This window comes from Musa acuminata, chromosome BXJ2-1, assembly GCF_036884655.1.
Source record: "Musa acuminata AAA Group cultivar baxijiao chromosome BXJ2-1, Cavendish_Baxijiao_AAA, whole genome shotgun sequence".
Taxonomy (NCBI): Eukaryota; Viridiplantae; Streptophyta; class Magnoliopsida; order Zingiberales; family Musaceae; genus Musa; species Musa acuminata.
In genome coordinates this window covers 9,199,142-9,225,872 of record NC_088338.1, presented here as the reverse complement: position 1 = coordinate 9,225,872, position 26,731 = coordinate 9,199,142, and the positions used below count along the sequence as shown (strand labels likewise).

The 26,731-nt window shown below is 37.8% G+C and overlaps 3 protein-coding genes across 4 annotated transcripts; 1 reads left to right on the top strand and 2 right to left on the bottom strand.

Annotated features, from left to right (window-relative positions):
* The first annotated feature begins 770 nt into the window (after positions 1–770).
* On the top strand, positions 771–14,300 carry LOC135584993 (homocysteine S-methyltransferase 1-like). 2 transcript variants are annotated; one of them, XM_065093189.1, is made up of 8 exons: positions 771–1,023; positions 3,909–3,965; positions 5,856–6,052; positions 6,934–7,063; positions 11,636–11,839; positions 11,961–12,032; positions 13,460–13,627; positions 13,980–14,300. In XM_065093189.1, exons 1-7 carry the CDS (start codon positions 859–861, stop codon positions 13,601–13,603), a joined length of 969 nt encoding a protein of 322 aa, XP_064949261.1. In that variant the 5' UTR covers positions 771–858; the 3' UTR covers positions 13,604–13,627; positions 13,980–14,300. The 2 variants fall into 2 exon arrangements, with proteins under 2 accessions (XP_064949261.1, XP_064949260.1); XM_065093188.1 differs by lacking the exon at positions 13,980–14,300 and having other exon boundaries at positions 13,460–13,901.
* A 441-nt stretch (positions 14,301–14,741) lies between these two features.
* Positions 14,742–16,475, bottom strand: LOC103990779 (transcription factor MYB20-like). The gene is made up of 3 exons (XM_009410045.3): positions 16,293–16,475; positions 15,608–15,737; positions 14,742–15,537 (listed from the first exon to the last, which is right to left on the bottom strand). The coding sequence occupies exons 1-3, from the start codon at positions 16,423–16,425 to the stop codon at positions 15,000–15,002; spliced, it is 801 nt and encodes a 266-aa protein (XP_009408320.1). The 5' UTR covers positions 16,426–16,475; the 3' UTR covers positions 14,742–14,999.
* Positions 16,476–19,442: 2,967 nt separating this feature from the next.
* Positions 19,443–22,090, bottom strand: LOC103990789 (G-type lectin S-receptor-like serine/threonine-protein kinase At2g19130). Its single transcript, XM_009410056.3, has one exon. The coding sequence runs from the start codon at positions 22,025–22,027 to the stop codon at positions 19,631–19,633; it is 2,397 nt and encodes a 798-aa protein (XP_009408331.3). The 5' UTR covers positions 22,028–22,090; the 3' UTR covers positions 19,443–19,630.
* Between the last annotated feature and the right edge of the window lie 4,641 nt (positions 22,091–26,731).

The following is a 26,731-nucleotide window of genomic DNA, read 5'->3' as shown; positions in this document are numbered from 1 at the left end:
TCAAGAGAGTTTACACACTTCAAATCACAAGATTTTCATGCTTTCACCAAGTAAGCATGAGTGAGGTATTTACTGATCTCAAATGACTTTAAAAATGGAGTCAAAAATTTTAATTCTCGGATTTTCGAGGTACTGGCGGTACTACAGTCGTACAGAGCTTGAGAACCTGGGCTCTTGTGGTACCATCACTTGCTTAGGCGGTACTACCGTTGACTTAGGCGGTACTACTGTTGACACTAGCAATACTACCATCAAGATTTTTGGAAAAAGTACAATATATGCTTTCTAACTCACAAGCGGTATCACCACTTGGGCCTAGCGGTATCATTGCCTACCTAATCCCAGGTCACTGAATTGACATTTCAATAGGCTCAATTTCCTGATTCAAGTTTAATGGATTTCTAATTAATTTGACATGGTTACGATCCAAAACTAACTTAATTAAACTCCAAACCACTTTAATTAAGACTTAACCACATATGAAGCCGCCTTAACATATTGTTCGGCCTTGAGCACTATCAAGTATAATTGCCATTCATATAATAAATGATTCAAAATGATTTATTACATATCAAAATGCTTATAAGCGTCCTCATAACATAACCTTCGTATAAAATTACAAGTCTGAAGTGACCACCAAAATCGATCAAAACTGCTAAGTCTACTATCAATCCCCTGTAAAATATAAATAAAATAAAAAGATACAGACATATTTTAGCGTTACATGAGTATTTCATAAAATATCATATTTATAATTTTGTCAGTAGAACGTCATCGACTCAGTTCATCCGTCCTTTGAGAGACCGCCGCTTGGTTTAGCGCTGGAGGGTTTCGAAGAGGAAGAGGGAGAGGAGGAAGATGGGGTCCAGGACGGGTCTGGTCGAGGAGCTGATCGAGAGGAACTGCGGTGTCGCCGTAATCGACGGAGGCCTCGCGACGCAGCTGGAGGCGCTCGGCGCCGACATCAACGGTCCCCTCTGGAGCGCCCGCTGCCTCATCTCAGATCCCCACCTCATCAAACAGGTGATACCTTGCTTATTTCTGATGCACCGGATTGGTTTAAGCTTAGGTTATAATCCCTCGCTAATTAACGTTTGTTGCTGCAAGTTGGGAACGATGAAGATGCCAGATCCGTTATTTTCTGGGGACAATAGATGGCGTTCATGGTGATTTTGGATATTAAATATGTATCGAGGTTTTAGGAGAAGGTTGGCTACACAATCCCCGGGGGGGGGAGGGACATACCAAAATTTTGTATCGAGGTTCTACGAGAAGGTTCGCTACATAATCCCCGGGAGGAACATGTTGATGCGTTTGTATTGGACATACCAAAATTTGGGAAGTTGCAAGATTTGAAGTATTGGGTATCTAAAGTATGTGACATATACCCGATTGGCGTCGCTAACGGCAAACACTGCTAGGTGCAACTAGCATTTTGATATATTGGTGTCTCATATAATATTCAATATTTGTTAGAGGTATAAATGTATACACATATCAGATCGAAGAAGAAATAGTATCATGGAGCAAAGCGCAAGGAGATGAGCAAGATATAGGAAAAGAAAAAGCTTCTTTTTATTTGTTCATGAACGATTGATCACATTTGGCAACTAAAAGGCCACGTCAGATCATTTCCTATTTGAGTATAACAAGGTCTCTCCCCGTATCATGTTGACTATCAACATGAGGAAATCCTATTTTCATTTGCAACATAGGCATACATCTGTTTTTCAAAATCTGGATTTGATTTTGATGTCAGGCAAGTATAAGTCCATTTTTCGCTGTTCTCAGCATACTCACATAAACTGTAATTATGTAGGTGATAGGGAAAGTACTAACATTATCAACTCATCCTGCCACTTGGGTCGAGCAGGCCATTTAAGCAAAAGTATAGGAGCTCCCACCAACTCCCTGCAGTCGCCGACAAGGGACCAACCCACGATCCCTACTGGTCCCAGCTTCCCGAAAAAAGCCCGCAAGGACCACTCCTCGCTGAAAGGGCCATGCCCCCGCATTAATGGCCGACGGCATGGCTCGCCTCCCCCACACCTCCCTTCCGGACGACCGAAGGAAGGACCACTCCTTGCCTGACTCAAAGCGGGTAAAAGTTCGTACAGGGATCGCCATCCCAACCGCCCAACATCAACGTCGGCCTTGGGACGACGCGCTGGTAAGCCGCCTCCATTAATGGCCCTTGACAAACAGGGTAGGGGGGACCTCACCAATCCCCGTCCTCGTCGCCAGGCGCCCAGGTATAAAAACCTAGTCCCAAGCCAAACAAGGGCAAGGGGTGAACACCACACTCTCTAAGTATTGCTAACTCTCTTCTTCCCCATCTTTCTGACTTAAGCATCAGAGGGGACACGTCGGGACATCCCTTGGCGCTGACTTGTCGTGTAGGATCCCCAGCGCAACTGAGGAGGCACTACAAGACGACTCCCTCATGGGCAAGGCGGTCTGCCCTCCCAGACCAGTTCGTTCCCCCCACAGGCGGGAAGCTCTCTATGCCGGTGCCTCGCGCCAACTCTCTACGCCAGCGCCCCATGCCGGCTCTCTACGTTGGCACCTAATGCCAGCTCTCTACGCCAGTGCCTCCCGCCAGCTCCGTGCAGGCCAGCTCTCTACAACAATTCTCCACGTCAGCTCCCTAGGAAGGACCTGCACTTTCGACGTTGAACCAAGCCGAGCTGACTCGTTAGTCGACGGCCTCAGTGTAACAACAGTAGATAACCCATCCACGCAAGAAAAGACTAAAAGTATATGCCATTTTAATTGAAAGTGAAATTTGAAACCTTAGTATTATGGAGAGCCTACTATGGTGAAGAAGAACTTTGATAAATGAATAAATGATTTTTAGATCTGGAGAGGAACACCATGAATATGCTGGTGGTCAGTCATCAATCTCACAAAGTCACAATACATGTCCTATTTCTTTTCAAGTCTTGACTTGACTCCTTTGAAGCCTGAATCTCAAGCCCTTTCTAATGTGACATATACCAGCTAATCTTTGATGGTTGCATCTTTATTTGGAAAACTGAAAAGTATCAATTCAAAAAATATCAATTAGGATATATGTAAAAGACATGAAATATGGCATTCCATCAGTGCTGTTGAAACACGTACTTTTGAGGAACTTGTCAGATGTTACCTGCTTTATGACATAATCAAACAAATATGTGTCTTCTATATAGTTTGTAATAAGTAATTTTCTGAAGCTTATAACCTTCTAGCTCTACCATGAAGCTGATAGCCTGATACAGCATAGTTAAACAAAGAGACAAAAGAGAATTGTGAGATATGCAAGAAAGTCGAGGAATAAATCCAAAAAGAGAGTAGTACAAGAAGAAAATTCAGCTTCTTTACTAGCTTGACATCCCAAAACTCCCATTCTTCTTCTATTACTGGCTACTGGCAGAATCATCTTTAGGCATGCTTACACCAGAAAATGTATTAAGGTGCATGATCAAGCATTCATCCAACTTGTCAACAGACTCATTTACAGCTCTGAAGCAAAGTGATCCACAACAGCTGAACAGATTACCATTAGCATTCTGACATGAATAATGTTTTGCAGTGCATAGCTCATCTTGTCACTACCATAACCAATTATGCTGATGAAGAAAACATGACACTTACCTGTTGCAAAAGTACTTTGTAGACAAATCAAATTGCAATTCCAAAGAACAATCGTGCTATGTGATTATTCTAAATGACATATAGAACATGAAATAACATGAAAAACATATTATGAAATTAATGTCTTATTGTTCTAGCTATATGTCACCAAAAGTCTTTGGCAGTTCCTTTTCTGCTCTAAGTAATACTATTTGTTCCCTTAAGTTAGCTCTCCATTTTTCAAAGATATTCTCATCATGCAGTTAACCATTTTGCACTTAAACCACATGCAGGTTCATCTTCAGTACCTTGAAGCAGGTGCTGATATACTGGTGACATCATCTTATCAGGTATGTGATTGTACAAAATAACTTTTGGTATTCTAATCAGACAACTCAATGCCTATATTCTAGTGGGTAATATATATCAACAAAATTCATCTTATATTGCATTAAAATATGTAGGCAAAGATGATTCTCATTTGTTAGTCAGACACATGATCATATGAATGCCATGGCCGATATGAATGACTTTACTTGGTTACTGATCAGTGGAGAACATGAGATCCCCTGCAAAATGAGTAGTTTATTACAGTGTCAATGTATATATTCTTAGGATAATATAGTTATATGTATTTACTGTTGTTTTTATTGTCTAAATGAAGAAGCACAACAATATTTCACTCAAGATGAAAGTCAAAAGTAATATGTTTATGGAGTGCAAGCACAATGCAGGCCTTTATGGCCATGATTTTGACCAGTATCTAGTAACTTTTATTAAATTTATGAATGCAATCCGGTGTCCTGTCCCTCTGATAGTCTTAAATAAGTTACTAAAATTATAATAAAATATATTTCATATAGTCAAAAGAATTGTGAATAATTCTCATAAACAACTTAAGGAGTTCACATTAATTCTGAAAGGTGCCTGCAAATGTTCATAATCCTTGCAGACTTTTCATATTTGAATGGCATGGCAAAATTTATGTTGGAAAGTTTGGGCTTTCTTTCTGTAATTATACTTACGATATTTAATGAATGACATGCTTTTACCTTTATGATCATTAAAAGTAACACTCCCAAGAATAAAAGGCTTTACTGTCTCAAAAAGAAACCAATCTGTTACATTCCCTTAAAAATTTCTTTTAGGTATCAGCCAATAAAAGACCTTCAAAATAGACCTTCTAACTATCTGTTTCTATTAATCTTCCCAAATTTGGTGCCTGCAGATTTTTCTTCCCTTACGTCTTGCATAGTTCAGTATCCTGTGGTCTGTCCGTGTTCTTCAGGTATATACAGGACTTCCTAAAGAACCGGTTGCTTCATCTTGAATTGTTCTTCTTGTCTATCATCCTAAACAGTAGGCTCAAAACTGCATGACCAGTAATAGCATCTGTTAACTGATCTCCTGTAGAGAGATCAGCGATTCTCTAATGTCTTTCCTTAGTATCAGCTGACTTACCAAACTGCAGTCTGTTAACATGTATCTCCATTTTCATCAGTTTTATGAAATGTTTGTCTGTCGACAACTGAATGTTTAGACTTGGTTTAACAAAAGAAATAAACAGAAGAAAGCATCCCAACAAAATTAAATTTAGAAAGTATGAGTAGTTGACCCCTAAAGCAATTCATAGCAAATTACAACCTGAGACAACATTCAAGTACTCACTTGTCATCTACCTGTATATGGCACATGCACTAGAACAGGTATATGCTTTGGAATGGATCATCATGCATAGAAGGGCAGCTTCAGTTCCCTTCAAAGCTTCCTAACAAAGGAAAACTATGATGTCCTTTTGTTTTAATTCTCATCTTTCAATATCATGACTTACTAGGAGGTAGAACAGAACCTCTTCTCAGTATCCCTATGTGTTTTCTATTTATTTTCTTTTAGTAGTTTTTTTGGACAGGTGGACAAATCCAACTTGTATTTCCTAGGATTTGAGGAGCACAAGGACTGCATTGAAACTTGAGTTGAATTTCTGTATCTAGGACAATATACCTATTGAATCAGTTCTCTTGTGCTCAGTAGATCCATTTCTCGTTTATTGGAATATTCATCTAGATAAATGTTGGGCTTTATAGTTCTGTGTGTTTGGAGACAGATCAATTTGTTCCATCATTCATTTTCTTCCAAAACCTCCTTCATAGTTTTTCAAAGAACAATAGTTAGTCCATCTGTATATCTGATATTTTCTATTTTGTGGTCATTGGTTCCTTTTGCCCCTTCTTCTGTTACAGGCGACAATTCCTGGATTTTTGTCCAAAGGTTTCTCCATTGAAGAAGGAGAGTTGTTACTTCAACAAAGTGTCAAACTGGCCCTTGAAGCCCGAGATAATTTTTGGAAACTCAATGCTGACAACTACTATATTCGTGCTTTGGTGGCAGCTTCAATTGGGAGCTATGGAGCTTATCTTGCAGATGGTTCAGAATATAGGTATCTGTTATAGAACATATGAGTTGCTGTGACTACTTTAGTTAATTATCCTGTGGTCTTTGGATAGATAAGAGTGCTCTTTTGTGATCTACACATAACTATTCTTGCACAAGCATGTTCAATTACCTTCACTGATGATCAAGGATGGAGCAAAGACATACATTTGGATCGGAGTAGGAGGGAAGGGTTGCAAAACTTCATGCATACCAGTTAAGATGCACTTGTGATTATGTGATGGACACTGATAGATTGACTTAAAGTGATGTTTTAAGGTCAATTTATCTGCTTGTGAACACTACAAAAGCTTGAGATGGTCTTGTTAGTTTTTTCTGTTTATAGGTCCAGGTTTGCTACCTTTCCAATATTGTCTTTTTCATTATTGCAAAAAACTAATGATCACATGGGGTGCAGACCAAGGGGCATAGGCTATCACATCAAACCCAGGTCTGAGGGTCTTTGAACATGAATGATGTAGTTGTGGATCCATCCGAACCCCATGCATGAAGTCCTATATGTGCATGTTTCCTAAACCAGCATGCTACAAGCTTTAGATCCATGCTCTGGATGTTTATGGGGTTGCAAGTGGACTTCTCCCAGTTGGTAGATGCCTCCCTTTCCCGCCTGTGTTAAAGATGGATTCTGGGTTGAAATCGAGTATGGAAGCATGATGTCCTAGTTACATCCACTGTTCAGAATCACCAAGAGAGCATCTAACTTCCATGCGATAAGGAAGAAAATGCAATATCTTGTTACTTTCATAGAAATATAGGCTACAAGAACTTTTGAACAGAAAATGAGAATCTGTTTGTTTATTCTTCTTTTATTAGTTTGTTTAAACATATGTCTGAATGTCTAATGGACATCTTGTCTAAGCATGGCAGTGGGCATTATGGACCAGATATGAACTTGGAGAAACTGAAAGAATTTCACAGGCGACGATTGCAAGTTCTTGTAGATGCTGGCCCAGATTTGCTGGCATTTGAAACCATTCCTAATAAGCTTGAAGCACAGGTCTGCTTTTGCTGTGCTTATTGTTTGCCATGTCTTTGGAGAGCCTAACCACTTGGTAGCGTTTGAATACATTCATCAGAAGATAATCTAATTGTTCCGTTTCACATGATGTTGGCTGGAATGCTTTTCTTTAAAGATCATGCTGCCTGGTTTCCATACAACAAGTGGCTTAGCTTTTCTCATGTTCAATCAGATAAATATAAGTGTTTTCCATTTTGCATAAAGATCACATAATTTTTTTTTACTCTTAAGGTGTCATTGCCTTTTGGGTGATTTTATCTACATATTTATGATGTCAACTTTGATCTTTGTCATTTTGAAAATTTTGAAAGTTGACTAGTCCCATAAAACGTTAAACTTCCTGCACAATGCATATTCCATAAATTAGTTGAAGGGTCTTTCTCTATGATTGTGTAATGACGGAAAAGGACATGAGGAAGGATGTCATACAAACATAAGTTGCATGCATGCTTATTGATTTACATCCATGAGCTCCATTCACATGTTGGTTAAACAGATAAACCTTAGATTTATTAACAGTATTATTTTTTTAGATTTTGAATTTTCTTCAGTGGTAGACCTAGAATTTTTTAGCCTTTAATTTTAACTATTGTCTTTGGTAATGCAACTTTGTACTTTAACTAAAAACTGTTCAAGTTGTTTTGTCATGTTTTAAGTCCTAGATTGTCACATCCCGAATTTATAAAAAGAATAATAAATCAGTATTTTATTATCCATAATTTATATAATAAACTTTCTCCTTTTCTTTTCATTCGTCTTTGAATTCAAATCTGTCTTTACAGTAGTAAATATTTTATTAACCAGAAAAAATGACAACATCTTCTTGATAGGGTCACAAGTCTCTTCCATCCAAGCTTCAGATCTATTACACAGTAGTAAATTACTCTGAAAATAGATATAAAATAAAAACATATTAGCAACCACACATGCAGGTAGGAACCTCAGAAAAATTATAAAGTTAATATTCAATATTCATGAAATATAAACAAGTATCAATAATTCAATAAGAAAATATATCTATTCATCATAAAACTTATGCATCAGAAAAATAATAATTTCTTACATAATAAACAAAATCATGCATCAGCCACATGCAACACATACATAATAACAAAGGCGTACATCACCCAATGGTGCACTCTCCCAACAACAGATGAAGAGGCATATTCCATGGGATGGATTCCTCCCAACAGCGGATGGAGATAATCCATATCGCACTCCTAACAGCAGATGGAGTGGTATCCCTCACCCGCCCAAGTGGGGACACGTTCCTCCCAACAGCGGATGGAGGAATCGTCTAACTATCATGTCTGACGACCTGCTAATCCCCGAAGGGAATCGCCATACCTGCCCTCGGCAGAGATACATAAACATCCATGATCATTCATTTACACTCATCCAATCACTCATGCATACATCAAGAAATCAATATGATTAAATATTATGAGAGACCATACATGATGTAAATATGCTAGACTATGTTCATTGGTGGCTCCACATTGTGATGGGCCCGTGGCTCCTTTCACAAGTTGCACTCCTAATGTGAACTACTAGTCTAGTTCAGTGATTTAAAAAGCGATAGGCGCTAAAATGCGCTAAGGTCCAACGCCCGAAGCGCTAGGCGCTCGCCTGAGCGAAGCGAGGCGCTAAAATATAAAAATATATAATATAATTATTTAAAATTTTAAATAAAAATATACTATTAAATTAAGAAAATCTAAGATACAAAATCATAATATCAAAATTAATAATTTCAAATAAATCTAACAATATTAACAGTATACAGTATACTGTTGTATACTGTTAACAGTATACAGAAGGAGAAGAAGGAAGAGTGTAAGAGGGTGCTGACTGAGAAAAGGGGAAGCGACAGCAGCAGCGGGAGCGGGAATGTAAGGAGATAGCGGCAGCGGGAGTGTAAGGAGGCAGCGGGAGCGGGAGTGTAAGGAGGCAGCGGCAGCGGGAGCGGGACCAGCGACAGCGGCAGCGGCGAGCAATGGTAGCGGGAGCAGGAGCGGCGATAGCGGTAGCGGTTGCGAGCAGCGACAGCGGCGAGCAACGGGAGCAAGAGCGACAGCGGCAATGAGCAGGGTTAGGGTTGGGCAACGACAACTGATATCGGTTTTAGTTGGTTCGATTAAACCAACTAACTACCGGAGACCAAACCAGACCTAAAATCCTTGTTCGGTCGCCTGGTTTAACCGAGGCGCTCGCCCGAAGCGCCCAGCGCCTGGGCTCGGGCGAGTGCCTAGGCGGCGCCTCTTTGAAGTGCGCTGCCTGGAAGTTTAGCGAGGCGCTCGGGCCTCGCCTCAGCTCGCCCGAGCGCCTTTTTAAATCACTGGTCTAGTTACATCTACTACATGATACTCATCATATCAATATCATAAACATAAGAAAATAGAAAATCAATAATTATTTTCAAATGACATCTTCAGATAAAACTTTTAAAATCATCAAATCATTAAAGCATGAAATATCAATATCTCAATAGTCCTCAATCAACCAAACTCTAATTGAAATAGCTCAATTGACCTAAGCCAAACTCAATTCGATTATGATCTAACATAACTAATATCAAATCCTTATAGAACCAGTCTAGAATCACCCTAGACTGGTCTAATTTAGATTTGATTGATCTCGATTAGGTCAAATAGATTTGAACTAGTCAAGTTAGCGTGGAATCACCCTAAACCGGCTTTAACTAATCAAACCTATTTGATTTAGTCAATTAATGAGCTCGAACCAATAGAGAGAGAGGAAATTGGACTATCTCGTATAGTGCTAACCCAAACTGAACCAACCCACCTGAGTCTTGGACGGGTCACATACATTGCATATACCTATTCCACATACACTACATATACATGTTCGAAGTACTAAGTTGAGTTGAGGTACGACGGGTTATATAAAAGGAGCGACTATATGTCTAATGCCAATCGTGTAGCTGGGCAGGCTTAACTTCATGAACTAGGCTAAGCCTCACTTATAAGTTGGGATGAACCTTGCCATTAAACTAAACCTTGCTTGGCTCGCGAGTTGGTCCTAGGCACATGAGTTGGGGTCGTCTCTAACCACATGGATTGGGTCGCACCTATCGCATGTGCTGGCCGATGCCTAGCCAGATGGTTGGGTCGTACATTACCATATGAGTTGAGTCATACATGACCACATGGACTGGATCGTACCTAGCCACATGAGCTGACCAATGCCTAGCCACATGGTTGGGTCGTACCGTACCACATGGGCTGGGTCATACATGACTACATGGACTAGATCGTACTTAGCCACATGGGTTTGGTCGTACCTTGCTATATAGGCTGGCTTCTACCCGACCACATAGGTTGGGTTATGCCAAGTCACATGGGCTAGGTTGTACTTGGTCACATGAGCTAGGTCGTACATGACCACATGGGTTGAGTCGATTCGATCTGATCGATCAACTTGACTCAAGTCAAACCCCAATTAGACTTCTCTTATCAAATTAGATTTTAACATTTAAAATTATTAATGAATGACTCAAATTCATTAATTAAAACTTTAAATTCATGATCTTAAATTTAAAACTAATTACATTATAGAAATTCATACATAATTCTTGAAACATAGATATATCTAATTAAATAAATTAGACCTACTATGCTACTCCAAAAATAAGAATTTAGTAATTAAATCAATATTAAAATTCACTTAAGCTCAAGAGATTGAGATAAATCAAATAATCATTATAACATCACAAATCAATTATCATTATTTTCTACTCATGAAATTTCGAAAGTAAAACATCATTATGCATCATAAAATAATAATAATCTCAATATCAAGATTTCAAAACATAAATCAAAGCTAATTGAAAAAAAAAGGATCCTACCTCTCTTCGATTATCCCTTCCTCAATATCATCTTTCCAGGAAGTCATTTCCTCAATCCTCCCATTGTTAGGCTTAGTGGAGAATGAGGGAGAAGTAACCCTTTATATAGGAGAAGATGAGATCTTCCCGAAAGGTAAGTAATAATTTAATTTTTATTTTTAATTTATTTTTCGTTTGCTTTCACAAGAAAGTAATATAATGTTCATCTCTTATTGTTCACACACAAAAATGGAATATAAACTATTTACTTCCTAAATATAAAATCACTCATTGGGAAATAAATCAATTAATAATTTAATTAATTAGTAGAATTCCTAACTTATCCATGTGATTAAGGAAACTAAATTTAATTATTTCCTTAACTAAAGTACACAGATATAGAAATTAGTAATAAAGTAATACATCATTTATCGTAATTAATTTATGTTAAGGGAGAAATTATCGATGATTACATGGATTCCAGGACAAACAGTGTAAACACTCTAGTCTCAACAATGACCAAGACGAACATTTATTTTGGGCATTGTGGTAATTTGTACTATTTAAATGAACATATTCTTTTCTCCTGATATTTGTATAATGTCCATTGTATGAGTAGTACTGACAAGTTGTCATCATGGCTGTTGATTTTATAGAATTTTCGTTTTCTAATAAAATCATTAGTAACATGTAGCTGCTTGCAGGCATTAGCTGAGCTTCTTGATGAAGAAAACATCCAAATTCCATCTTGGATCTGTTTCAGCTCTGTGGATGGTGAACATATGTCTTCTGGAGAGGACTTTAAAGAATGTCTTGACATATTAAATAGGAATGAAAAAGTCAACATTGTTGGGATAAATTGTGCATCACCACAGTTTATAGAGAACCTTATTCTTAAATTTAAAAAGGTCAGGAGTTGCTGCAACTTTTAGTTTGGTCGTTCAAAATTTCAAATCATGTTGTTTGTCTGTGGTTCTGATTATCTGGTTTTATTCTAATAGTTTTCATATAATAATTATTCTTTTTCAGTTAACAAACAAACTGTTGGCTGTTTATCCAAACAGTGGTGAAGTGTGGGATGGTAGGGCTAAAAGATGGCTGGTAAGTCTCTTATGCTACCTACTACAGATTTACCAACTTATTGAATCTTGTTATGATCTTAAACTTACCCGAAAAGGTTCTTGTTTTTTTATTTGAGTTAGTAGAAATTAGTATGTCAGTGATCATTGAAATGTTAATGTTATCATCATGATTAGTTGTCATGGCTTCTTGAAGAATGTATGAGGGAAATATTGTTGTTTAAAGATCCAGCTCATTGTTAATGATGTTAATATTGATTTCAATATATCAGTTCTGAAGTTTGCTATATGTTTGAGTTTTTCTCTTATACAAATTTGAAAGATATATTGAAATCAGCCTGATGGATTTGTGGAAATATATTATCCTGATTGATGATTTATGCCAAGTGAATTAAAAAGAGAAGAAAAGATTAGACCTCAGTATACCTTTTTCTGATATCCCAAAGGAAAGAGAAACTATTTATCTCATTAGAAATCACAAGCCTGATATTTAAATTCATGGAGGAGGTATTCTGTTTGAGATGGTAGAGAGATCTTCTTGTTCATGAGTTTTCCTGATAAAGAGAAGGATTCATCCAATTTCATTTGATACAGAAAATGAATGAAACTTGATGAGTATTATGAAAATCTATTTAATTATAAATATGACATTAGAATAGCAAAAGAAACTAAAGAAATTACATGAACATTTTCAAAGAGAATGGTCCAAATTTGAAATGCTATGGTCAAAGGCTAGCTGGCTTTTGTATATATTAATAAAACAAAAATGTGAAAGAGCAAAAGCTATGGTGTTTAGCACCTAACAAGTTCATAGGTCTTAAGTTTGTGCTTCTTCAAGTAAAGCATCAGCATGTTCTTTAAGTCTTGAACCTTCAAGTACTTCTCTAGTTCAAAAGCTAGGTTTTCACAAGGCACTGTACAAGGATCAGAGGTGACTCAATGCTGCTGATAGGACAGGCTTAACAAATGTATTCCCTTGTTAGTGTTGCTCCGTGCTTGCATTTGAAAAAAGATCTGTCTCATCCTTGACAATTAGGGGGTTACCATATAAAACATCAAATACAAGTTTTGTTTCCTAAAGAAGTATGCTAAGTAAAGCATTTGAAAGCAAGTGGCATCAGATAGTGATGGAATTTTGGAGCAGGTTTGCAGCTAGATCTTTGCTTCTTTACCTCGGACATTATAACATTTTGGCAATCAAACTGTTGTAGATTGGGTACTGGTTGTTCTAAAGATCAAACATCAAATGATCCAGCAAATAAATTCTCACCCTCAGATGAAAATTTTTTACTTTTGGCTTCTGATATGCAACAATTTTGCGGCAATATATTGCATATCTCAGAAAAAAACTGTATGATACTTGTGAATTGTAAATAATTTGACATCAGAAAGCTTTGCACTTCAATTTTGCTTTCCTGCAACTTAGATCGTGTCTTTTGATCCTGGCAGCAACCAGAGCGTGTCGGTGAAAAGAGCTTTGAATTTCTTGCAAAAAGATGGCATGAATGTGGTGCTAGTCTTATTGGAGGATGCTGTCGAACAACACCTTGCACCATACGATCGATTTCCAAGTTGCTAAAGAACATGTCCTGACTAATTTTTGGATCTAACGGATTCGTGAGTTACTAGCCAAAGAACATTTATCTGCAAAATGCTGTCTCGCATAGTTTGATTGTACTTGTATGTTTGGTAGGGTAACTTACCCTTTAGACATTTTGGAATATGTCACAGGCATACATTTTAGACATTTATCTTCATTTTCAGTTATCCTTTTCAGCCAATTTAATTGATGTGTCTTGTAAACAGTTCAGATTGTCATGAATGATATATTATTGGTTTGGCCTTTTTTTTTTTCCGAAATAAAAGGAAAGGGAAACAGGGCTAGAGACTATGTTTCTTCTGTTTAGATTTCCCTAACACAATGATTTAGATCTTATATGATGAAGTTGAGTTGAATTATTGTGGACAGGAGGGATAGCATGAAATTTTCAGTGTCGACGATGGGAACTCTTCTATACTCAACATTGTCAGCAGTAGTTCAATCGAACTTCAAAAAAGGTCGAGAAAAAGATGTAGTCATCAGATGCTGATCAATGTCAACTCTCGGCAGTTTTCCTCAGATGGTAACGGTCATTACTTGCAATTATATTTTGATTAGCAATTAATATTTATTTAACAGTGATCTCAATTCCCATGTAACCTATTATTACTTGTTGCATAAACCAGCTGTAACACATTTGCCCTCACCTACTTGGATATATAACACATATATGTCCCTCCATTATTAACATTTAGCATGCATCTAGCAAATTTAAATTAATCTCTTCTAACAGTGATTTATACTAGCAATATTAAATTTAACATATAAACCATATAAAATATGTAAATACTAATGTTAATTAAAAGTCAAATCATAATTGACCAAAAAAGAAGGGTGTCTTCTTCTCACCAAAACACATTAGAAATATGTGGTTGGTTTGACTTTTAACAGTCTATCGGAGCTATGCATTTAAATTTTTGTTAGGTGAAGGCATGATTTACGAATCACATCTTTTGGTGATACGTCTGCATCTCCTCTTCTTTCAGCTTCCAATCTCTGTCACCTTCCTGTTCTTTGACTTCCACCGGAAACGGCTACTGATGGATCGTCCTCCGACGTCAAGTCAGAGTCATCAGCAGAAACCTCGTCAGAGTTTGATCCTTACATCTTAACCTGTCGATGACAGCTTGATTCCCATTAAACACCTCTTTCCAACTCATCAAACCATCCAAATCCTTACTCGTGTCTGACATCGTACATTACAAGCATGATTGCACCCAGTCAAGCTAATTTACATGCACAAAATCAACGATGACCTAGAAACACAGTGTATCACGAGTCAGTGCTCGGCTTGAAGCACGAACCGTGGACCAGAGGTATCTTTATTTCCTTCCATGATCCTCTCGTTCATGTTGATATATGTGCCTTTTTGATCTGTTCAGTTGACCATCATTTCCATGGATCATACTCGGTGGTAGCGGTTTGATGCTCAAGCATATGATCGGAGCTGAAGCTCCATCCACCGTAGTCATCCATCGGGAAGAAGTGCATGGATTCTGGCCACTCCATTGCTGAAAGCCGAAGTTCATCAGTCTTCGGCGAACGACCAGAAGAAGAGCTGGAAGAGGTGTCGTCGGTGGATGCCTCTGGAATCACTATTTCATGGGGTTGCATCATAGGCACTTCCTCAATGCAGAAACCAGGCGATGTCTGCAGAGAAGCATCAATCTCCGTGACGTACTCGGTTGAGCTTGTCATGGTCTTTTCTTCTTCCTCTTCTTCTTCCACTTCCCAGTATCCTTCAGCTACGTCAACTGTCTGCTGCAGTGGCAGTGCTTGATCATGGCATTCGCTGGTGGTACCAATGGGCTTGTGGGTAAGGGGGTCAACTCCCATCTTCCTCAGCTTCTTTTTGATGTGGGTGTTCCAGTAGTTTTTTATCTCATTGTCTGTTCTTCCAGGAAGATGAGAAGCTATCTTGGACCACCTGTGATGCAAATGCAAAAGGATACATGATAACAGAGAGTGAGAGAGAGAGAGAGAGAGAGAGAGGGCACCTGTTTCCAAGTTGGGCATGGAGGTCAATGACCAGCTTTTCCTCAGACTCAGATAACAAGCCTCTCTTCAGATCAGGTCTCAGATAGTTGATCCATCGTAGCCTGCAGCTCTTCCCACACCTCAGAAGGCCTATGACAATGTCACCCAACCATTACGCAATACATCTACCAAAACACAAAGAGAAAGCTATGTACCTTTGACCTAATATGACCCTTTTTTTTAACAGCAACATTTGAATATGACATTGATGGCGACCTTCATCATTGACAAAAAGGAATTAAGCTTTTTGAGGTCTCATAGATAGAATGACCACATCAAACATCTCAATGAACTTTTGAGACACAGAACTGCAGGTCTTCTTCTATCAGTTCATCACACCATTCGGGAGATCAAGATCCTCACAGTGATTTCCTCTATATAATTTAAGATAATGCAAGATTGGATTATAGGACCTCACTACGATCCATCAAGATCTTTACTTACTCAACTGTTATCAACTTAGGATGATAAAAAGCTCATTATCCCATGACGCTCACTCAAGCTACATTACAGGTTCCCAGAAATGTAAGACAAGATAGCCAGATAAGCAAAGAACACAACCAAAGATGAAAGGAAGACGAAAGCCTTAGTGCAAGAAAGCTAGCCGACGGTAACAATGAAGAGGAAGAAGCACATATAATTAACCTGCAAACTTTGGAACAGCTCTCCATGAGCAGTGGCAATTTGTAAGCATGAAGTTGATCAGCTTCTTGTCCTCCTCAGCAGTCCATGGCCCCTTCTTCATCCCCACCTTCTCACAACATGGCTTCCTCCCCATTCTTTCTTCTCTGCTTCCGAGCTTTAAGAAACTGAGAGACCCAGAAATGCATGGCTACCTACCTTTATAACCTGTTGCAGATACCACAGTGGCAAATGAGAATTGTGACCAAGGTAGTCATTTAGTGAGTAGGTGTACGATAGATCCATCGCATCTACCTTTGCTTTCTTTGCTAAGACCCTTACTTCAGGATCTGAGTTGGAGAAGCTTGATGACCACAGCTACTAGCGTTGCTTCATCTCTTTCGGACAATAGAATAAACAAGAACTTGCTGGAACTCCTAATATTTGTATTGGTTATTAGGCAGAATCAAGATCATGTAAGACTAAAAAATATTGGGAGTAGGCTACCAATTCCTATTCAAAGTCTCAATGCATTTCACCAGACATTGGACTAGAAAGAGGGAAGCAGTTGAAGAAGTTTAATTACCTTGAGACTTGAGGTAGAAAAAGTGATGTACAATCTACTCAGCTGCTGCTTTCTTGTAATTGATATTTAATGCATGCTACCTAAGGGCTTCAGAATCTAACGCTTGGATAGAAGATTGATATCCATTATGGCAGACATCTTATCACATCATGACTTTTCAGCATCATTACTTCATGTTTCAGCATATCATCACATCATGATATTTATAGCACTGCAGATTGTTATCAGTTTCTATTGCTGGTTTATTAATCAAACTACAAATGGCTACCAAACTGGGATTGAAGAAGAACTAGAGATAGACAGACTCGTATAACGCAGATGCTCCTTCTGTGTAGGCAAAACAAAATCCTACAAGAACTCAATATGGAGAAGCTCATATGAGTACTTGGCGTGCACTCATTGCCTGATTGAACACAAGTCATCGACAGAAGAAGAAGCCTGGAATCTTTGCGATCCACAACTTGGTCAAAAGTAATCCAAAACATCGGTTGATTTTGTCTAATATCCGAGTAGGTGTAGATGTGTTGTGGTATGCTTTTATGGTGGTCGTTCTCAAGGAAGTTCCAGGGACTATTCAAAGTACGTACTGCACAGCAAATGCAATGATAGTAGTTGGGAGACTTCTTTCCGCCGATTAACAAAAGATATCTCGTACCTCCCGATCTCTTCTTGCTGTACTTGTTCACCAAATCTTCCCCACTTGATCTTGAATCCATTTGAATTAAAATGTGCGTTTCGTGTGGCTTATGCGAGCAGATGAGAGGATTAATTTGAACTCATGCAAGTATAGGCCAAGTTAAGATATGACAATCCCCAGAGAGAATACATGCTACATGCTCCATCATTGGTATTGTATAAGGACGTTTAGGTACAACCCTGTACTTGACTGTCAAGCTGCGAATTCAACAATACATATTTCTGGTAAAGTCAATGTTGCATACATATTTCTGATATCACATCTTCGAATCCACATAAAGAACATATGCTACATGTCACATCATGGGTATTGTATAAGGAAAGTTTAGGTAGAACTTGTACTTAACTGTTGAACTGTGAAATCGACAATAACTATTTCTGCAAAGTCAACATTGCATATATATATATATATATATATATATATATATATATATATATATATATATATATATATATATATAATTTGCAATGGCAAATATAAATATTCAGACTTTGTATGCGGAAAATTCCTTCTAGTAAGCATTAATTGGACAACAATACGTTCTGTCAAATTGCTTTTTGGGTTGGGTTAGCCCAAATAGAAGCCCACGTACGATGTGGTTGATCGAGCACAAATCTCGATGACCGTAATGATATTTATATGTGCATCTCAAAGAGTACACGCGTGGAGGACGTTTTGGTAATTTCGGAGGATGATACCGCGGTCCTCTAAGGCGGAACCCTAATCTTTCCTGGATTACAAATACCATCAGGACGACCTAATTCGGCGCAATCCCCTTATGCCCCTCTTCTCCTCCTCACCTTCGAATTCCAGCGCCCGATGAATGTTTCGCCGGTTTTGGATTCGCCTTCTCTGTACCTCTCATTGATCGTTTCTCTTGTTCTGTTGCGTTGCTAGTTTCATTCTTTTTCTGCACTCTTCTTTTTAGTCTCAGAAACCCGGATTCGATTACCGTCGATCCAGGAACTGTCAGATGAAGAGATGCAAGATCGATGTCAATGGTGCCTATGGACGTGCGACATCCAAGTATTCATGGATCGTCGCATTTTCTCGTGGGTTCTACATTGTTTTGTTATAATGAATCGCTAAAGGGCCGATCTATTTTCCTAGAATAGGCCATTTTGGAGCTCGATGATGATTTATTTTGCTTTAACCACACCGAAACTGAAGCCAGAAGAGGATGGTCCTCTTCCTGCGGTTTCCCGGTTTTGTTGATCCCTTTCTTGCCGGTGCTCCGGGATCACCATCCTCTTCTCGGGGGGAAAGGGGAAATCTCCCTTTGGAGGATGCTCTCTTCCCCGCCCCGAAGAGGGAGGTGTGAGGGCTACGGTAAGATTGCCATCAATTGGGTTCCTTCGGGAGAGATGATCCTCTTTTGGAACTTCTCGTCTGTGGAAAACTTTGGCCATATCACTGAGAGCTCAAATTTGCATTTTTATTTTCCCTTTTTTCCTACTCTGATCGAAGTTTTCGATGATCGCTGTTTAATCGCATTTTTTTATTCAAAATTTAGGAATTTTAGTTCGATTAGCCTTCCTTGATTATAATTTTTCCTCATTTATTGGATTGTTGTTTAATCTAAATTATGTTTTTTCTTCTAAAATTAAGTTCAAAAACTGGAAGAGTTAAAATCTATTCTCTGGAAAGTTCTATAGGAGTTTTAACTTTTTATTCATTTTTTTAAAATTGTAAAATATCCATGCGCGATAATCTTGATTGCATTATGATAACTACCAACAATTGTCATTTTTATTCAATTACGAGCCTAAAAATTGATTTCCAACCTAATTCAACATTCTCAATTTAAAAGATACTTGTAATTTAAATCCTCCATTTACTCTAACCCATTTGTCCCCTTTTTTTCTATGGGTACCAAAGAAACACAAATTCATGATATGAACAATATAGTAGGATAAATAAACTATGTGCACAAGATCTTCGATCAAAGCGCATAGCAGAATTACAATACCATCACGCTACTACAGAGCATATAAGACACGTTATCTTAGTACAACATTGTTATTCATTATGAGGTCTTTGCCAACTATTCCCATGGCAACTTAGCCACCAGTACGTGCGCTAGATGGTGCTGAAGTAGTTTTCCCCAGCCGACGCGTCATCGTCGAGTAGCTTCTGAAGTAAGACGGGGATGGGCGGTATGCTGACATCTAATACTCCCTCCAGTTGCTGAACCACTTCTCCCATGCTCGGCCTACTGCACTCCAAATCCTGAATGCACCAACATGCAATCCTACACACTCGACTCAGCTCCTCCTCGTCCGCCTTCCCCTTCAGCTTCGGATCCAGCAAGCAGAGAGTGTCGCCTTCTTGCAATTTGATTGCGGCCCAGAGAGGGAAGTAATGCCGATTCCATTCTTCGCACCTTGCCGTGTTTCGCCTTCCCGAGACGATCTCATGCAGCATTAGCCCGAAGCTGTAAACGTCCGCTTTGGGAGTGATGGCGGATCCCGTGATCCATTCCGGGGCGAGATACCCGAAGGTCCCCCTCACCGTCGTCAGCACCCGGCTGAACTCACGGCCCAGCAGCTTGGCCATGCCGAAGTCGGCGATCTTCGGACACATGTCCATGTCGAGAAGTATGTTCTCCGGCTTGATGTCGCAGTGCATGATGCATTCCCTGCACTTCTCGTGAAGATACGCTAAGCCTCTTGCGATCCCCAGCGCGATCCCGTACCTTTTCTTCCAGTCCAAAGCTTCGCGGCCATCGGCGAACAGAACGGAATCCAATGAGCCCATCGGCATGTAGTCGTAGACGAGCAGCCTCTTGTCACCTTCGCAGCAGAAGCCACGGAGACGGACCAGATTGACATGGTGAATCGTCCCGATGGTGCTCACTTCCATCCTGAACTGCTTCTCCCCCTGCCTCATGCTCTCCAGTCTCTTCACCGCTATGGCGCCCGAGTCCGGCATCTCTCCCTTGAACACCGACCCGAAGCTTCCTCGCCCGAGTTTCTCGGTGAAGCCCTTGGTGGCTTTTTTTATGAGCTTGTAGTCGAATGCAATTAGAGGACCTTGAACACCTCCTGAAGCTCCGACGGTTGCCCCTTTGCGGTATCTCAAGGCCAAAAGCAAGACGACGACAGCGATAGCAGCAACACCTGACACTGCACCGACGACAATCATCGCTGTATTTTCCCTCTTCTTATGATCTGTTGTATCTGCTAATTCTGAAGCGTCAACACGAAGATAAATAGCTCCTGGTTTCGCTCCGTTGCTCGAACCCAAATATTTGAGGTTGACAAGGTCGCCCTGCCAAATCGAACACTCGGAGTGATAAGCATAAGCAGTACAAGAACAATTCCTCAAGCAAGCGATTCGACACTCTTCACGACCGCCGACGGTAGACATCCGCACGGGGTTGGCCGGCGGCTGCGTGCTGGGTAACACGAGGAATCCATCTCTGTCCCCACAGCGTAGAGGGGTTCTTCGGACGCACCCTCCGGTGTGGTCTCCCAGGGTCCATTCATTCGAAGACCGTGGGTCGAATCCCTGCAAACAGTGACAGGGAGCAGAGCTGAAGTTGTTGCAGCTACCGAACGGCCCACAGCGACCTTCCACATCACATGGATCCCTCGGAAGCGAGCAGAACTGCAACATCACTTTGGCCTCCGCATCCCATTTCTGCCTCTTCATTTCACCAGTGAAATCCAGCATAAAGTTGTGTATGGCGGCGCTGTCACGGACGTAGAAGCTGAACTCGTTCACAATCATGTTGGAAACATGGCTGAAGTTGAAGAAGTAGTTCGATCTCATCTCCGGGATGGCAGTAAATATCTCTCCAGTCCAAACACCGGTGGTCCAGTAGCGATGTCTCCGATCCCTCAAAAGGTAGAACTGGTCGACGCCATCCGGATCGATCTCCAGAGTAAACATTCCCGGTGAAGGGTCTTCTGGGTTCCTCCACGAAGTGAGGAACCGATCTCGTCCCGTCGATTTGTTGTATCCGAGCTTCGCTCCAGGGAGCCATGTGTTGGTAGGATGATCAAAGCTCTGCCACAAGGTGTCAGAACTTATATTATCTTTAAGAACGAGATTACCATCATCAAGAAGCACTGCGACGGTGGAGTTGGAAACAAGGGGGCTTGAGGAATTGGATGACCAAATCTGGTTCTTCGAGTCTTTGAGGCGGAGGACAAGGCTGCCATCTTCGGCGAGATGGAGCTCTGAAGATGAAGCACTAGCGACAGGTTTCTCCCTGTTGGCTACCCAAACCACTGTTTTCTTGGACACCTTGTACCAGATGCCTATGTAGTACTTGGAAGAGTTACCCGGGGCGAAGAAACCCAGCTCGAATTTGCCACCTCCGGACACCATGGTCTGACCTCCAGAGAGAGACTGGCCTCGAAATAGGCTGTCATCTGCAACACCGGTACGGGCGCTGAAGGTAAGGAGAAGAAAGAAAACAGACATGCAGAGAGCAATAAGCCGAGCCATATCTCTTCTCCTAGCGGACATGGAGGAGCTCTGCAACACAGAAGCAGGGTAACCAGTTGACCTTAAAATAATGATATCTATCTGCTCGATCTGGAGTCCATTTTATTGGGCATTGATCAAAGAATGTGGTTAGATGTCATTGTTCTCCAAAGTAGAGATGGAAGAGTCACAAAATGTCTCGAGTTCTTCAGGTAAAGTTCTCATGGCCTCTCAACCAAATCTAAAATCGAACGCGTGTTAGGTATTACTATCAGTAAGACAATGACAAGCGGTATGCAGCTTCTTTTCCCCCTTCTAAATGAAGAATTTACGTTTTATTTCATCAGTAGTTATGGTAATACGGGACATGAACAGCTGAGACTCTGTTAGCAGTTATTGCACTAAGAGAAGTGGTTAGATGTCACCCGCTCATAATAATAAGAGAGTTGTGAAGCATTGAATTGGATGGATGATGTGCAGATCTAAGTTAGATCTCATCCGAACACCGCTATTACTCCGAATGCATCCAATAATTTGTAAAGTTTGTTTGATCGATCGATCATGTGAAGCAAAAGATCAACAACAGAAAAATCTTTAAAGACTGTTCTCATATTTTATGAACTGATCATATGATTGATGGAAACATATACTCACCTTCTTTAATATATAAAATATCTTGAGAAATGATTGATTAAGTCAATCTAATATGTCACGATGATTTGATCATATGATCGAATGTCATATATCGCACGCATATAACAAATTATTCTCAACAAAATTAAAAAATATTAATATTAAAAATTAAAAAGGCTTCATTATATATAATAACTCTTCGTGGGCATGATGAAATATGTGTGAACGCAGCATGATAAAATTTTGACTAATGCTTTTAGACTGATCAAAATTATCCTACACCATCTGAATTAGAATAATAATTTTTATTTGATAATTTGGAGCACTATCCATATGGTACTAGTAAGATAGTCATTGATTGTAAGAGTGTAAAGCATAATTTCACTTGGAAGGACTTGAATTTGAGATCAAAAAAGAAATATTAGAACTATTAAAAAATTATGATCTAATCTTTAAGTATCATCATAGAAAAGTAAATTATGTTCTTGATAAACTTAGTCAGGAAAGTTTAACTAATCCAGTAACTATAATAACCACTCAAATATATATTTTAGAAGATTTAAGAAAATTAGATATTAGAGTACCCAACCATATATTCTTATAATTAATATGATTATTTAGCCTCCTTTGATTAAAATAATAAAAAAATGATGAAGGTTGGAACTTGATCAATGTTCAAAATCCATGATGATGGTTCGTTAAAGTTTAGTAATATATTTTATGTTCTTAATGATCAAAATTTAAAAAAAATAATAATGAAAGAAGCTCATAATATAGGATATGTAATACATCCACGTGGTACTAAAATGTATAAACATGTTTTAGAAATTTTTTGTTAGAGTATTATTTTAAAAAATTACAGAATATATTTTATTATGTCTTATTTGACAATAGAAAGTCATCTAGAAATTTTTTAGAGCCTTTGCCTATACGTCAATAAATAAAACTGGCAAAACATCACAATAGATTTTATTATACGATTGTTAAAAACTCATAAAAGAAATAACATTGTTTTGGTGATTGTGGATCATTTAACTAAGTCAACACATTTTCTTACTATTAAAATTGGTAGCTCTCTCAGAAACACTAGCCAAATTATATATTGATAAGTTGTTTGATTGCATAAATCATTAGTGACTAATGTATGAGATCTATGAGATACGTTTGTTTTATTAGGATCAATATGACACTAAGAGGGGGGGAGGGGGGGTAAATTAGTACTTACGTAAAATTATGTTGATTTAGATAAAAATTATTTCGACAAAGCTCGTATTAAAAAGTAATGAAAGTAATGAGTTAAAGTAAATGAAAAGTGAAGTGAACAACTAAGTAATAAAAGTAAGCAGTAAGAAAAAAACACACCGGATTTATAGTAGTTCGATCGTTGTGACTGAACCACTATAAATTATTGATGAAAATATATACTCACCTTCTTTAATATATAAAATATCTTGAGAAATGATTAATTAAGTCAATCTAATATGTTATGATGATTTGATCACATGATCGAATGTCATATATGACACGCATATAACAAATTATTCTCAACAAAATTAAAAAGAATATTAATATTAAAAATTAAAAAGGCCTCATTATAGATAATAACTCTTCATGGGCATGATGAAATATGTGTGAACGCAGCATGATAAAATTTTGACTAATGCTTTTAGATTGATCAAAATTATCCTACACCATCCGAATTAGAATAATAATTTTTATTTGATAATTTGGAGCATTATCTATATGGTACTAGTAAGATAGTAAGAGTGTAAAGCATGATTTCACTTGGAAGGACTTGAATTTGAGATCAAAAAAGAAATATTAGAACTATTGAAAAATTATGATCTAATCCTAAAGTATCATCCTAGAAAAGTAAATTATATTTTTGATAAACTTAGTCAGGAAAGTTTAACTAATCTAGTAACTATAATAACCACTCGAATATATATTTTAGAAGATTTAAGAAAATTAGATATTAGAGTACCCATTTACAAGAACCATATATTCTTATAATTAATATGATTATTTAGTCTCCTTTGATTAAAACAATAAAAAAATACTCAATCACATGATATACAAATAAGAAAGATTTGAGGTGATGAAGGTCGGAACTCAATCAATATTCAAAATCCATGATGATGGTTCGTTAAAGTTTAGTAATATATTTTATGTTCTTAATGTTCAAAATTTGAAAAAAATAATGAAAGAAGGTGGTACTAAAATGTATAAACATATTTTAGAAATTTTATTATGTCTTATTTGAGCATAGAAAGTCATTTAGAAATTTTCTAGAGCCTTTGTCTATACCTCAATAAATAAAAATGGCAAAACATCCAAATAGATTTCATGATAGGATTGTTAGAAACTCAAAAAGGAAATAACATTATTTTGGTGATTGTGGATCATTTAACTAAGTCAACACATTTTCTTACTATTAAAATTGGTAGCCCTCTTAAACACACTAGCCAAATTATATATTGACGAGGTTGTTTGATTACATAAATTATTAGTGACTATTGTATGAGTTCCTTTCATATTTTTAGAAGAGTCTTTGGTAAATTTCTAAGAACATAGTTTAAATTTTAGCATAGCTTTCCACCTACAAATAAATGGATAATCTGAAAAAAAAAAAACTATACAAATTCTTGAAGGTATGCTTAGAGCTTGTGTTATTGATTTGAGATGATTTTGAGGCGAAAGACTATCATTGATCGAGTTTGCTTATAAAATAGCTATCAAGAGTAAAAATTAAGATGATCTCACCTGAAACCTTATATGGTTAAAAATATAGATCATTAGGATTATATTAGTGATAGAAAGTATTTGGGATATGATATAATACAAGAAACACTAGAATAGATAATGCTCGTTCTAATGATCGCTTATAACTGAAAACATACAAAATAGTTATGGATAAAAAAAATTAACCCTTGCATTGAAGAACTATTCCATATATGTCAAAGTGTAATAATTGAAGAACTATTATTATAGTAAGAGAAAAACCACTTAAGAATCTGAAGATGTTATAAAAATAAATATTTTTGATTAATTTTGGACTGAGGTACATCAAGTTTAGATAACTAAACTTTTATTTAGGTGAAGAATGTAATATCATAAATATTTTAGTCTAAAAGGAAATCCTAAGGATGTCTAGCATATAAATATCCTCTCTCCAAATCACATGAGAGGAGGAACTAACATTTGAAAAGAGACAAAATATCTTCTTATGATCTATCTCCGTATCGTTTGAGGAGAGGAACCTGCATTGAAAGGAGATTAAATATGCTCTAAACGAGTCTATATATTATATGAGGAGAGAAATCAATCTTCATAAGAATTGTGTATCGGGATCTAAGAACAATAAAAAAAACGTACCTTCAACCATAAGTGATTTATCTTAGATAAACTTTGTTCTTAAATTTTATTGTATCATTAAGCATTTAGGTTATATAATCTTTTTTACATTTTGTTGATTATATATCATACAATCTTATTCAAAGAATTACAAGAGTCGAGGAAATTCTCTAAATAAATTATATTATTGATGAACTATGATTTATAATTTTTTTAAATATTGTTATTGTAATCTAAATTTTTATGTATAAATCACGAGTCTATGAGATATTGATGAATAGTTTATTATGTAATTGATCTCAAATTTAATGTATTTCAGTGTACAGTGAATTAATATTTACCCATTTATCAAAAGATAGAGAGTTGAAATTCTCTTTCGATATACTTTTTATATAATATATCATAAAACTTATCAAAAATATAAACTAACCTAATTGATAAAAATTTGATAAATTATCGTAAGATTTTGAATTAAAAAAAACCTATATATCATATGTCTCACGTCAGTTTGATAGCCATAAGAATCGATGTACAACAATATGTAAAAAAAAAATAAAGAAATAAGAAAAGAGAACACAAAAACACTGTTGCAATGCGTCTGTCTGCGGCAGCAAGCAAGAGAGAGAGAGAGAGAGAGAGAGAGAGAGAGAGAGAACACTCTTGCAATGAGCCACAAGATTGCTCTGCATGGTAGAACGTCCCATTTCTGCCCCTTCAGTTCACCAGTATAATCTAGCATCAAGTTTTGGATGGGAATGG